Source organism: Asparagus officinalis, chromosome 7 (assembly GCF_001876935.1).
Source record: "Asparagus officinalis chromosome 7, Aspof.V1, whole genome shotgun sequence".
Taxonomy (NCBI): Eukaryota; Viridiplantae; Streptophyta; class Magnoliopsida; order Asparagales; family Asparagaceae; genus Asparagus; species Asparagus officinalis.
Window position 1 is genome coordinate 91,654,278 of NC_033800.1, and position 14,855 is coordinate 91,669,132.

The following is a 14,855-nucleotide window of genomic DNA, read 5'->3' on the forward strand; positions in this document are numbered from 1 at the left end:
AGAGGCTTCCGCTTCTTCAAGGTTGAACACTAGGGCTTCGACTTCAAGGTTGAAAATTGGGGCTTCGAATGGACTTCAACTCTTCAAGCTTCAAGCAATCCCTCTTAGCCTCTCTTTCTTTTCTTTAATCCCTTACCTTACTCTACCTCCCCTCCTATTAAACCAAGCCTAGTTTTGAAGAAATAGATCAATTAATACAAGGTCAGACTCACTCTCAGTCTCTTTGCCCTCTTCCATCTTTTTATCACTCTCCCTCTTAATTTTATATGTTAGTCTCACTCTCAAAATCTATCTCTCTCTCTTTGCTTTAATCCCTTACCTTACTCTACCTCCCCTCCTACTAAATCAAGTCTAATTTTGAAGAAATAGATCATTTAATGCAATGTTAGTCTCACTCTCAAATATCTGTCACTCTTAGTCATTCTCCCTCTTAATTTTATATGTTAGTTAGACATTTTGACTTTTGATTTTTGATTAATTTTAAATGTTAATCAGACACTCTCGGTATGCCCCATACTCTCTCCCTCGTATATTTTTACTTTTGATCAATGTTAGATGTTTGTTATATATTTGAGTTGGAAAAATGTGATATTTGAGTTGGAATATTCTTAAATTGATGCAACTATATGCTAGAATGTTGATTCATTTGGTACTATTAAATTAATACATAACGAGTTCATGTTGATCTTCAGTTGGAATGAAAAAAAATGTCTAGCCAATTCACAGTTATTTACTTATTTATATGTTTGTATGTTTAGACAATAGAATTTATTAAGTATGTTTAGATTCCATTTAGTATATCATACTACACATATGTATATGCACACTGTCCGATATTAACAATCCAATATTTATTTCACCAAGGTTTTAAATGTCGAATGCCGGGTTCATGTCGGACGACTGAAATCCATGTCGGATAGCGAAAATCGGGATATATCGGGGGACAAACTAAATATCAGATTGTCATATCGGGTGGTGCGCATATGTATAATATCATATCCTAAATGTAATCTAAGTTTTCCTAAATTCAATATAAACATACTTTATAAATTTTAGAGACAGAGCCGGCGATCGGCGGATTCCGACGATGCAGGGAGGCAGTGTTGACGGTACGTCGCAGGGAGGTAGTGTCGGGGCTCTTTTTCTTCTTCGTCTGCTCGGGGTCCCTCAGATGAGTCACTGACCACCCTCTTCCCTTTATCCCGACGATGGGATATCCTATCGCCCTCGGGTTCAGTTGGAGTTTGGATTTTGGGGCGCAATGGGAGATGGACGACGAAGGGCCGAGATGGAGGTGGGGGAAGGGCGTCATCGTTTACAAAAGGAGTGATGAGTTTTCAAGTTTGTTGCAACCCTAATTTTCCTCTTTTCTTTCTATTGGGTTCATAAGAAACCCTTAAACATGAGAATGGGTTAAACAGGTTTGGGTTTTTATCACTAAACCCAAACCCGATAACAGAAAATAGATCTAAAAAAAGGGCCATATCGGCCGATTTTTCAAAGCTGAAAAATAGGCCGATATGCCCGATATGGTCCCGATATTTTCGATTTGGCCCTGAAAACCGACATATAAGTTGAAAATGCCCATGTTGTGTCGCTCAAGCCCTCAAACCGACATTTAAAACCTTGTATTTCACGTCCCTGACATACCCCCAATTTTCGCTTTTAGCCGTCCAATATGAACCTGACATCCGACATTTAAAACCTTAATGTTGAATTACTGCTATTTCAAACCATAGTTTAAAATTCTATGTAAGGATAAAAATGGAAACTCTGGTAGATCAATCCGAAACAACATTAGACAGGCTATTGGGAACTTTCTAAGGATCGTGGATTATGGTAATGTATGTAATGCTTAGCAAAGTCTATAATAGAATACAAAAAGAAATGCATGCCAACAAGTGTCATGTTCAGGAAAGCACCTGACATAAAACTTTACTATAATAACTCCCGTTCACAGCCTTAACTACTGAACGTGTCTTCTCTGTCACATTCATACATTTTCCTTTTGGAATATTCTTATGTTGCACCTATGTGCTATCGACCTGCAATCAAAATTTGTTATCTATCCATGCATCCTGTTGAACCTGAAACCATCATCCCTTCTAATCGTTTTTCTCAGTGGTATCTTGATACACTGGGGGGTTCCTGGGGAGAATGCATCTTTTTAGCCATGTTGATATAGATTGTGGTATGAAAAAAATCTTACTATGTTATGGTGTAAAAGTCATAACGTGAGCTCCTTGTAAAATATTGTTTAATTTTTATTCTGCATGAGGCTTTTTGGCGGCAGTTGGATTTAGACGATATTGGCAATCGTCTCGGCCTCTTCGTATATAAGTTAATTGAGGCATGTTTGGTATATTTCTGACATCTATGTTCTTTTTGAGTGGAATCCAAAGTTCAGACAGACTATTTTGCGCTTCTAGTGTGTTGTCAAATATTTGTAATATATGTAGAGATGTAGGCTAGAATTGCATGGATTGAATTGATTGTTCGTCTCAGTAACATTATTATTCATGTTAAATTCTATATATTTATTGCTAGCATTTGAATGAATGTGTACTATTGCAAATTATTCCTGTTTGACTTTTTTAATCATAGTTGGTCCTATATTTCATGAAAAACTCACTCCCTTCTCATTGCCTGAATGTTAGATTGCTAGGTTCAAACGCCAGAGAGCTGCAGAAGCAAAGCTGCAAGAAATCAAAGAAAGAAAGGAAAGGCGAGGACGATCCTTGAGAGCAGCAGCTTTGTCCACCCCAGTTGAGTCTCAGGAGGAGGATGCAGTGGATGATGATGATGGGGAGGAAGAAAGGGAGGTCCGTTCTAATGCAATAATTTGTGGATAGTCATATTTGGATGTAACTCTTAATGTTGTTTTTTGTATGCAATAGTTGAGGATAATCAATATGTATGCATCCAGATTTTTTTTCTTTGCATGGTTAACCTATATAGGTATCATGTGAGCCTCTCTTTGTGTCTGGTCTTGTCACCTCTAATTTGGATATTATCATCTTGTAGAGTCCTGTTTTTGGTGACCAGGCAATATCCTTTTGTTTTTCTTTTCCGATAGCTAGTTTCTTAATTGTTATGTTTAGCCCCTAGAGTATGTCCTTTAGGCATTATCTTAAATCCATTGTGCCCCAAAAAGATGTCCTTTAGGCATTATGTTAAAAATCAATCTCTCTCTCTCTCTCTCTCTCTCTCTCTCTCTCTCTCTGTCTGTCTCACTCTCATACACACACATTTGTAGCTGTATTTCTCACTGTTGCCATCTTTGTGATCAATTTTGTTTTATTGTTCTATTTCAGGCTTGGCTAACCTCCATATCTTTGGCCATTTGTAAGGTCTGTATGTAATTCAAGGACCTGATTAACGATATTTAACTTTCACTGCAGTTTGATGAAGTTGGTTACTCTTTGTTTCCCTCGCAGGCTTTTGATCTCCTAGAAATGTTAAAGAAAGAGGAAGAGATGCTTCTTGCTGTCAAAGAGAGACAATCAAAGGTACCATCAGTAGTCAGTTTTTATTAATTGAGCCTGTAGGTGACAATATGGATAAGTTTCACTATTGTATTTGTGCTGGCTTGACGGTAGGCACCACGTTATTTCACCTCTTAAAGTTTGGAAAAATCACTGAAGAGAATGATCTCTCCTTTTGAATATTTGAAATCACAAACACCTCATCTTTACCACATTCAGTTGCACTCATGACTCATGCACCACCAAGAAAGGAGGGGGAAAAAGAGATAAGAACAGCAAAAAGAAAATTCAGACAACGAAACTACTCAGCAGTAGGGGTGGAAACAGACTGAGTAATTGACAAATAGTTTGTTAATTATTCGTCTAAGTATTTGGTTCATTTAATGGTAGACATAATTTTTAGTACTAATTTATAAACGAATAAAATTTAACCAAATGTACATTCAATTCATTTGATTATTTACTGTTTGTTTATGCTTTACATTTTTGTTTAATAATTAACTTATGGTAAATACTGTCCAGCTTGAACTTTAATTACAAATCAGGTCCCATATAAATAAGTACACCTGTTTGCTAGAGGTATGGGCCAGCCCGAGTTTTTATTTGCTCTCTTCCTCTGTCCTTTCTTTCTAGTCTCTGTCACAACAAAATACCTATTCGTTGCGCCGTTTGCTGCTTCCTTGATGATCATTCGCAGCACCCCCCCCCAAAAAAAAAAAAAAAAAAAAAAAAACCCAAAAAAGCCCATTTTCTTCCCCTTAAACTCATCATGAACCTCTCAACCTTGTCTGTAGCTCACTTCAAACCCTAAACCAAACCCATCAAGGCTGCAGTCCCCTCTCTTCTTCCCTGTTGCCCTGCGACAAACCCTTGCCTTACCGAATATTCATGAATTTTAATCAAATATCGAGTATGCTAAATGAATTGAATTCAAATTTGAACCCAACCATCCCATTGTTCATTTCATTCGATTTGACCCTACCCACCAGAACAAAGAGAGGTACGAAAGTCTAGAAATGTAAAACAAAACAAACTGAAGTGCACATATCAGGTGCCACAGAATTCCACCTAAACATTCAGAAAAACAAAAGAAAATGATCTAAGAAAGGCAGAAGAATTCTGAATCTCTGAAGTTTAGGGGTACTATCTTCATATGTTTAATTGATTTGTTTTGTGTGGCTTCTTGTTCATTAAAAGTTGTCCAATGATTACTTTCTCTCTCAAAGGTTAGTCAAATGTGATGGTTACTGAATACTGAATTAGAATCAATAGATTACATTATTTTGAGAAGATGTTCTTTTAGATTAAATCAACAGATCCATGATCGAAACATTACATCTTTTAAGATTCTACTATGCATTCTTCATTAAGTTCGGCTTATAACCTATAAGTTGATAAGCCGAATGTTCTCACCTGTTTCCTAATTTGTATGTGCGAGAAGGTCTAACTGGAGAAACATGAAAACCCTCGTCTATCGTCTTTTCCCATCAAAATGAGGTCTGCTATGAAGCAATACTATACTGTCACCTGCTCTCCCTTGTCAACATTAACCAAAGTTTGGATATTGAGAGTAAATCCGTGCACTTGTGAGAAATTATTCATTTGCCATCATTAGATGGGGAACTTACAAATTGCTTCATTATATGAAATACTTTAATGGTCACACTAAAGACTATTCTTTTGGTGTATCAATCTATAGCCGATTAATGTTTCTCTATTTTGTAATGGAAAATTGCTGCTTTCTTTGTTCCGGCTACAAATTAGTTATCAAATTTGTAATTAATCATGGTAGAGCGATGAAAACCAAAACTCATCCTTGATTGATTAATGTTTCAAACCATACTTTTAACCTAGCATTGAAAAACAACATTTATTCATTTGCTGTATTATTTTTTTGGTGGTTTATGTGCCTCTAAATTTGAGTTTTAAGATCAGATTGTTTTTTTGTAATGTTGTAAGTTATGGAGTATGATACGTAGAACACTTTCTGCAACTACTAATTGGGTACCTCTGACACTTGCAGATATGATACATGTGTCTTTCCACATCTGATACTTACAAATGTGTAAAACTGTTATTTACTTTAGAAGACATTAAATTATGTTTTTCCTGTCTAACAAAAGCTAATGTTTTCTATGTATCATTTTACTAGGATTTTGTATGAATAACCCAGTACGTAAGTTCATATGAGTTTGAACATATTATATTCAGAAGAAATGTACATATATAGCTGTGTCCTCATGTTCGGAGTTCGGAATGATTTTCGTGTTTGATATTTCACGTCCACGTCTGAAACTACTACTTCCCTTCATCTCCATGCGTGCATCTGCTATAACTTCCAACATGAAATATTCTGTTTTTTATGCCTTCAAATATGTGCACCTGTTACACCTAAAATACAGTAAACAGTGGAAATAATATGGATGGGTAAAAAATGACGACTGTTAGATTATGAGTATGGCCTAAAACAAACTCTTTTCAAAGGTTTCCATTATCATAACGCCTTGAGAAATTATTTGTTGCTGATGCCTTTCCATGCTTTGCTGGAGTGAGAGGAAATTAACAACTCACAAAAAGAGGAGGTAACATTATCAAACTGTCTCTGTTTCTCTAACTGAAGGTATACCTTAAAATCACCTTCTAGCCTTATCCAATTCTTAGCTGCTGTCAGGTTTGTGAAACCATTTACTCATGAGTTTTAAGGGCTACTAAATGGTATCCCCATCTCTACCAAATTCAATCTCGGAACTCCTCTCCTTTATAGACTTCTATTAGCGCATCATCTTAGGCAATGGGTTACATATAAAATCACATCTATCATTGTTGTGCCTTATCAAATATTTATAACATTTCTTTGGTTCATCATTTTCTGATGGATGCAATTTCGGAAGATTCTCAAATGTTTTCATCCTCATGCTGCTCTTAATGTTTCACGATTTGCCTGTGACTTGTTGAGACTGGTTTGTTACTTTGTTCTGTGTATTCATTTATTTTTTAACTCTTCTTTGTTATTAAGAATTTTGAAGTCTGAACCATGTACTTCCCATTTTCCATTTCATTAACCCTTTATTTGTCTTCCAGTTTGTCTTCAGTAACACTTATTTCCACTCTACTCTAACTAATGGGCATATATCCATGCTTTTTTCAGTGATGAGGAAGCCCCTTGTGATTTTTTCCATTTGCAAAAGATGTTTCTCATTTCCATTTTGCTCGTATTTTGATTTTCTTCTGGCAAGCGTAAGTAACAATCCGTACTGCGGAGGAACAATTCAAAGTCTCATGCACAAATATTTTTCTATATTCAAAGGCCAATGCTCTATTTTCTTGATTTTAATTTTTTTTCGTAGCTGTTATTAGACGTAACTACTTACTAATGGCTACCCCAAACCTGATTGCTTCTTGATAACGTGCCAGAAGTTACAAAACCTATGGTGAATGCTGTTCCACTTTGCTGACAACATGATAGTGCCACATCATGAAAATGTTTTATTTTAAACATCTTTTCCTATATCATCTGCTTATGTGGATTTGTTTTTCTCATTTTCATTAGATATGATCTCTTCCCCTATATTTTTTCTTTTTATGACAGTAAACAGTTAAATTTTACTGGACTAAAATGTAGGAAGGCGACAATGAACTTGCTCGTGAAATACTTGATGAGCGTACAAAGAGAGCTGAAACTTGGCACAGGAATGCTGCAGGTCAAGCCCCATTCTTGAAACCTGCTCAGCCAATCACATGCGCCACATTTGCCCAAGATGTTATTGAAGGGAGAGCGAAGGCTTCTGATGTGCATGAACATAAACACAAGCCGCTGATATTTGGACCTGCAAGTCTTATCGGTGGAAGATTAACCAGTGAGAGGGAAAGAATTGCAGCACAAGTCTTTCAACCAAGTCACAGGTGTTTGTTTCTTCTTGTTCTATCCATTATTTTGGACATTTTTGAATATGGATTCTTATTGTGTCAAGGCATTCATTTTGGGTAACGTTTAACCCTCTAATATAACCTAGGGAGTTTATCATGCTAAGGTTAGGGGACGGGCGCATTCGTGATGGGCAACTACAATTGCAATTTTTTTTACTTTATTGTCATTAACTTCTCATTTTCCATTTATTCTTAGCCTTTTCAAATAGGATTTCTCTGTAAAACAGAGACTAGGATATGCACAAAGGCTAGCTTATGAGAAGACAGATTGTAGGAATCTTGCCTAACTACTAAAAACTACTGCTGCTGTTTTGGCCTAAACCTATGAGAAAGAAACAGGTAAAGCTGAAGCTGGAACTAAGAGGCGATTCGATCCACACATGATGCATGCAAACATATAAAATATTTTCTCATCTTTAGGGTTCAGGATTATGCTGACCAAATAGGATAGAGACAAGATTAAGATCATTTTGTGCATTAGTTGCTCTCCAAAACTAAAGATTGTTTCACGGTTTCTGAAATTTCTAGAATGCCCACAATGAGCATAGAAGAAGCTGGCTTGCAAGAAATGGAGATGATGAACAAATGGCAAGAGAGAAACGCAAAGCTTATGCAGGAAGCACACTCATCTTGGCACAATGATGGCCCTCCCAAACAAGGCTCCGATGATGAAGATGATGATGCTGCTCAAGAAAAGGCCAGAGCATGGGATGATTGGAAAGATGACCATCCACGCGGAGCTGGTAACAAGAAGCTCACTCCATGCGGGTAAATTGAGACGGTAGTGATCATGTTATTATCTGTATACTGATATGGTTTTATAACGGCATGGTTTTGTAAACATTTTCATCTCTGAATATTTTGTTTGTCAGTTATTTGCGTTGTTTATGTATTAAGTTGTATATCTGCATTGATTAAAGGAACAGGGAATTCCCTCATTATTCTTTGTTAGGTTTTAGTCTTTGCTGGGAGTTGAAGATGTGACCCAAGCCAAGTCGGTGCTTCAACATCACGTTACTTGAAGAATTTTTTTTCTGAAATCCTGGCAAATCAAATCTAAAATTATGAACAAATTTCTTTGGATGGTCGCACTTGTACGTGCACTTACTGTAGCTAAATCAAAGTAGTTCTCAATGCCTTCGACTAATTCATGCACGGATTGGATTAGAAGATGAATCGGACTAGTTTTTGATGCTTTTAACAAAGTCATGTACGTGGATGTTTATGCAGAATGTTATGGCCGTACATATTTTGGCCAATGAAAACTAATTAAAGTCCACTTTTCTATGTATACTTGTAGGCGTATAAAAATACCTATAGATATAAATATCCCTATCTAAGTTAGAGGAAATCATCCAAAATCAAAAGAAGTAAAGGAACATGTGAAACAACATAGAAGAACAATATGAACACCCACGGCAAGAAACAATGACGCGCATTTGCGCGATAGTGGAAGGTGTTGTGCACACAAACAGAGTGATATGCCTATGGGAATTTGTAGATCTCTTCGATAGCTTTCCAACGCATCTTGGATCACCTCATTCCGACATCGAACGAGGAAGTTAGAGCCAAAATACCCGAGAGGTCGCAAATTACATCGAAGGTGCGCGGCAGTGTACACTGCCGCGGCAAAAGCGTGACAGTACAAGGTGACGCGCAAATAAACAGAGTGAAGCGCCAATGAGAAGTTGTAGAGCTCTTCGATAGCTTTCCAACGCATCTTGGATCACCTCATTCCGACATCGGACGAGGAAGTTAGAGCCAAAATACCCGAGAGGTCGCAAACTGCATTGAAGGTGCGCGGCAGTGTACACTGCCGTGGCAATAGCGCGACAGTACAAGGTGACGCGCAAATAAACAGAGTGAAGCGCCAATGGGAAGTTGTAGAGCTCTTTGATAGCTTTCTAACGCATCTTGGATCACCTCATTCCGACATCGGACGAGGAAGTTAGAGCCAAAATACCCGAGAGGTCGCAAATTGCATCGGAGGTGCGCGGCAGTGTATACTGCCGCGGTAATATATTGCACATTTAAACCATGATATGATCCAAATCCGGAGGTGCGCGGCAGTGTATACTGCCGCGGTAATATATTGCACATTTAAACCATGATATGATCCAAATCTGAAGAAGCTCAAAAGAAAAAAGTTGTAGATCTCTTCGTCAACTTTCCAACGCATCTTGGATCACCTCATTCCGACATCGGACGAGGAAGTTAGAGCCAAAATACTCGAGAGGTGCGCGGCAGTGGTAACTGCCGCGACAATGCGCGACACCACGTACTGTCGCGGCCACTGGGAAGCTGAACACGTCATTTTTGACAGTTTTCTCGAGTTTTGTGCGGCCCACATGGTCTATTAACTGCTGGGGGTTACTTATGAACGTGGGGGAAGCAGTTACAAGCGAAAATCATGCCCACTACCCTCATAAAAAGATGGTATTTAAGTAGTGGCTACCCACGAAAATCGTGACATTTAAGGAGTAAAAAGTTGTGGGATGGCGGTTACAAAAAAGGAGGGGGAACCACTCCTTTGACCGGGCCACCTATGGCTGCCGCGCCTAAGAGGGCAGTTGCTGATCAATTATTTTCTCCAGTTATCATCCAAGAAGACTATAAATACCCTCCTAGGGCCATCATTGATAGGAGGACAGATTGGAGAGAGCAATTAAGGCAGAGAGACTTGAGCTTTTTGTGAATTGGAGCAAGAGAGAGAGTCTTCCTTCTTCACAAACATCCTCAAGAAGCTTTTGGCCATTCCTAGAGATCTAAGCCCTGACTTGATCTTTAGAAGAGTGAACATCTTACATCGATAAGATATTCGCTTTAAATTCTTACTTCGATAAACGAAGAAAGAATCTCCAAAACCTTCACGATTCAATCAGAATCTGTGAATCGGTGGTCCAAGAGTCAAAGCACTCCCGGTACAGGCAAAGTCCCACAAAACAGGAATCGATAAACGATTTTTGTGTTATTTTCTAGAAAGTTATAATTTTTCTTTTATTGTGTAAAAGAGGTCTTATAAAAAGACTATTTTCTTTTGAATTTATTGTAATCGATCGAAGATATAATGAATTCCACAATGAAACCAACTTTCGACGAAAACAAACTGGCGACCACAGTGGGAGGCAACGATCTCGCTGCCGAGACCGTCGTGTCGCACCCAATCAAGATTCCAGTTGAATCTACGGTCGAATACGAGTTTGACCAAACCAAGTTTGAGGAATATCTCTCATCATCCTCTTCAAGATCTTCATTATCTCGCAAGTACAAGAGGATCTCATCATTGAAGAAAGCTTATACGCCAAAGAAGGCTAAAAGTGAAGACTCTCGCCCAATCGTTGTTGAGGCCTTACCTCGTAACATTATCCCGGCAACCCCCAAAGCCGGAAGCTCTGCTCATAATGATTCCACCCTAATTAAGGAGTCGTTCGATCGAAGTTCGCCAACTCTGACGAAGAGGGCTCGTCAGAGGCGACGCCAACGCCGCGCTCGTTAATTGGCTAAGGCCTTGGAACAAACCGATGAAGTTCGTTACTATGCGGACTTAGAATCGAGGAAACATCAAATGGTTCAGTCGCCTCAACGTCAAATCACTCACATCTCAGTAAAACCTACGTCGGAGGAATGGAATCTTGTCAAAAAGGCCCGTTTGACCCTCAAAGAACGCATACAAAAGCGTATGGTAAACACCGCTCGTGCCCGTGCTCTTTTACAACAAAGACGAGAAGGAAAGAAGAAAACAATGTCTAAGGAAGTACCAAATAATCACAAAGTATGGATCCTCAAATCCAAACTCGTACGAAAATTGGGTCTGCAGAACACAACCTTTGACCGCGGCAGTCTTCACTGCCGCGACGCTTCTTTCAACTGCGACAGTTCATACTGTCCGCTGCCGCGGCACACTGTTCGACCGTGACACCAATCATTGCCGCGGCCAAAAGAAGTTTCACAAGAGTACTTCTTCGACTCCATTAACGTCCGTTCCGGGTTCGTCTACTGTGTCAACACCCGCTGTGTCACCAGTGAAACCCTGGGTCAGTCCTGACCTGTCGAAATCTAAAATTATAATGGCGGATAGCCTCAATCCTTTACCTGAAGATCGAGGCAAAGCTCCGGTCAAAGAACGCTTAGGTCCGGTGAATGAACCCCAAATAGATTCTTACACTGGGGGAGTTCTGAATCCTTGCGCGGGGAATTCTCCTTTCTTTTCTACAAACCTCTTGACGAAGGTATTTGCCGGACTGGGCACTTCGCCGAGTGGATATTCCTTGGCAAACATACCCGGCCGTAAAGCAGTCACCTGTCGGTTATAGCCAACTGTGCGGACCCCGTGAAAAGTCAGAGTTCCGAGGGTGACCCCATCCTGATCCTTAACCAGGGGCCAATCCATACGCCTGGGGACATAAGCACACTGGAAATAAGATATGGGGAACATCCTCTCCATATTGGGCAAGAAAAGGTTGCGGTCCCTAACTTTCCGCAGCCATTTATAGTCCCCATCGTAAGCAGTGCTTGCTTCGAAGTCCACGAAGTCCCCGAAGAGGTATCCAGGTTTGACTATTGGCTTACGGCTTGGGCTTTCAAGTCGAGCGTCCGTAACCAATGTCCTAAGAGTGTCGGGAGAAGCTTGGGTAATTAATTCTATGTGACTCTTCTCCCTAATTCGGAAAACTAGGAGTTCTTGGCGCGAGCTGAAGGTCATGTTCATGTCCGCACCACCTTCATGACCAAAATGGTGGCGAAAAGGAAGAGGTTCATTGGTATGGCGCACTGCAAAAGGACGAAAAAAGTTAGACAACTCCAAATCAAAGCTCAGACGCGAAGGTTGACTCCCGCGTCAAACAAGATCAGACGCGAAGGTCGAGCCCCGCGTCAGATAATCTTAGACGCGAAGGTCGAACCCCGCGTCAGATAAGCTCGAACGCGAAGGTCGAACCCCGCGTCAGATAAGCTTGGACGCGAAGGTCGAACCTAGCGTCAAAAATCTCAGACGCGCAGGTCGACCCCCGCGTCAAGAATCTGACAGCGCCGCCGGCCGGCACTGACGATGTCGGTCCTCGAGCCGCAGCGGCATCAGACTTGGAAGCGACGTCGGGCTTGGAAGATTTCTTGGGGGCCATGAGATCTGGTCGGAGGAGATGAATAGTTTTCGCCGGAGAGAACGAAAATTTTCGTTGGAATTTCAAGAAGAGTCGAATGACTCTTGATTTGACCTTCAACGGTCTATTTATAGACAGCTGTGAGCTGTCAAATCGTAACGGACGGGATTCGAGGTCAGAATCCCGCCTAAACTCGACCCTCGCGTTCGAGTTGGTTGAGCTTCCAAACGCGAGGTTCAGCCACGCGTTTAAATTCTCCAACGCAGGGCTCACCCACGCGTTCTAATCCTCAAATGCAGAAAGTATCTCCGCGTTTGGACCGCTATGATGGCAGCCTTTTTGACTACCAAGGCTACGACACAGCCTCCAGATGAGTAAAAGAAGAGCTAACAACAATCATCAAGGTGATCAAAGCCGGGAAGAAGCAGACGACTCCACTGGGGAGTCTATTGGAAAAGTACAGATAAATTACAATTAACAACATTGAAGTCATCTGGCTCGATCAGACAGAGTGAGCAATCGATCTACTAAATTTTGGGATCCAAAGTATTCCGAAAATTCATCCCAGTCAACCGCGAACTTTCAAAAACTTTAGAGGGGGTTCTGTAGGCTGTCTAAAAATCAATGGATAGCTAATCCCTATCAAGCTCCTACGATGGAAGTCACAATCAGATGGCTGTCTAATCATTGTATTCGCAATCCTACAATCGCTACAAACACGACCTCATTTCTGAGATGATTAATCTTGATGGTTGCGACAACAACATGACTAAGATTATATTAGCAACTGTTAGAGATGCTGATGAACAGTGCAATGATTTCAGAAATAAAAAGTTGGACGTAGTTGGTGAGTTGCTTGGTAGAGAACTGTGGGCAAATATTCATCTAAATACACTATGGATGTTGATTCCCGTCAAGCTCCTACAACAAAAGCTACAATCAAATAGCTTTCGCGCCGACAATCGAAGGTTGCAAGTCGAGGACTTTTCACATAGATAGAGAAGAGTTACAATTCAATGACACTTCCGACAACTGATGAAAACTTTATTCAGCAGTCTTCATAATCTACAGTGAAGGTTACAATCTGACGACTTTCACACTCCACTACAGCTAAAGCCAGGATTACTGAACAACGGTCCTTGCGACGCTTCACAGAAGAAGTTACAAGTCAAAAAGCTCCTTCTGAAACACGGATGTCATCCCCGCGTTACAATTATGGAAATGCAGGCGACCCCCGCGTTTCCAAGTCACCCTCGCGTTCGAAGGGGTCCAACCAACGCCGACCCCCGCGTTTCCAAGCCACAGACCAAACGTGAGCGACCATCGCGTTCGTAGGGGTCCAGCCAACACCGACCCCCGCGTTTCTAAGCTACAACAAACCAAAACACGAGCGACCCTCGCGTTCATCAATGTTCAGCCAATACCCAACTTCGCGTCTCAATTCTAAGACACGAGGTTGGGTTCTGAACGCCAGATTGGGCGTTTGACTCGTTCAAACACGAGTCGAACGGTTTCAAAACTGTTTTCCCACGATCTGAGGAAATCACGCCCACTTAGAAGCGGATTTAGAGGGCAGTTACAACCTCTGATCCACCTATAAAATCTCAACAAACTCAACTGAGTTAAGGGATGGCTTTTTGGGTACGAAGAAGCGACATGTTGGATTTCCAAGATCTCAACCACTCAGGTTCGGTGATTCAACAGCAGCAGCAGTAAAATCCTTAGAGATAGGATTTTCGAATCAAATTCAGAAGATCAAATCTGAGAGGATTCTTCAACAACAGAATATTAGCTTGGTCATTAACCGAATTTTCGGTTCTAAAAACTCTTCTAACAGAGTTCTAACTCGTTCAGAGTTCTTAAACTCATTCAGAGTTATTCATTAAACTTTCCACAGAAGTTCATCATTCCCACGAGACAGAAGACGGTCGGATCGTCAACGGAGAGCAAATTCGACGTGAGCAATCGAAGGAGGCATTCCATCGCTACCGAGAAGAACCCAGTTTTAAACAAAGAAGAGAATCAAATTCGTTCTCTTCTCTTTTGTAATCGAATTGTAATCGGAATTAAAGAAATATAAATCAACTTTCTTTGTTCTTTTCTTTGTAATTTTCTCTACATACACGGCGTCATAACGGCGAAACAAGCCAAATAAAAATGACCCCATACTCCATTGGATACACGAGTATAAACTGTTTTCCCCTAACTCCAAAGAGTATACGAGTATAAACTGCTTCTTCATGTCACTCCGAAGAGTATACGAGTATAAACTGCTTCTCAACACTCCAAAGAGTATACGAGTATAAACTGCTCCTCGATACTCCAATAGGTATATGAGTCTAAA

The 14,855-nt window shown here is 40.3% G+C and overlaps 1 protein-coding gene across 1 annotated transcript in view; it reads left to right on the forward strand.

The window, feature by feature from the left end:
* Nucleotides 1-8,363, forward strand: part of LOC109848971 (PP2A regulatory subunit TAP46) — a 14,635-nt gene extending 6,272 nt beyond the window's left edge. The window contains exons 5-9 of the mRNA XM_020418722.1: nucleotides 2,658-2,822; nucleotides 3,315-3,350; nucleotides 3,438-3,509; nucleotides 7,108-7,388; nucleotides 7,941-8,363. Of these exons, the coding sequence (XP_020274311.1) occupies nucleotides 2,658-2,822; nucleotides 3,315-3,350; nucleotides 3,438-3,509; nucleotides 7,108-7,388; nucleotides 7,941-8,184 (798 nt within the window). The 3' untranslated portion in view covers nucleotides 8,185-8,363. The remainder of the gene's footprint in view (nucleotides 1-2,657; nucleotides 2,823-3,314; nucleotides 3,351-3,437; nucleotides 3,510-7,107; nucleotides 7,389-7,940) is intronic.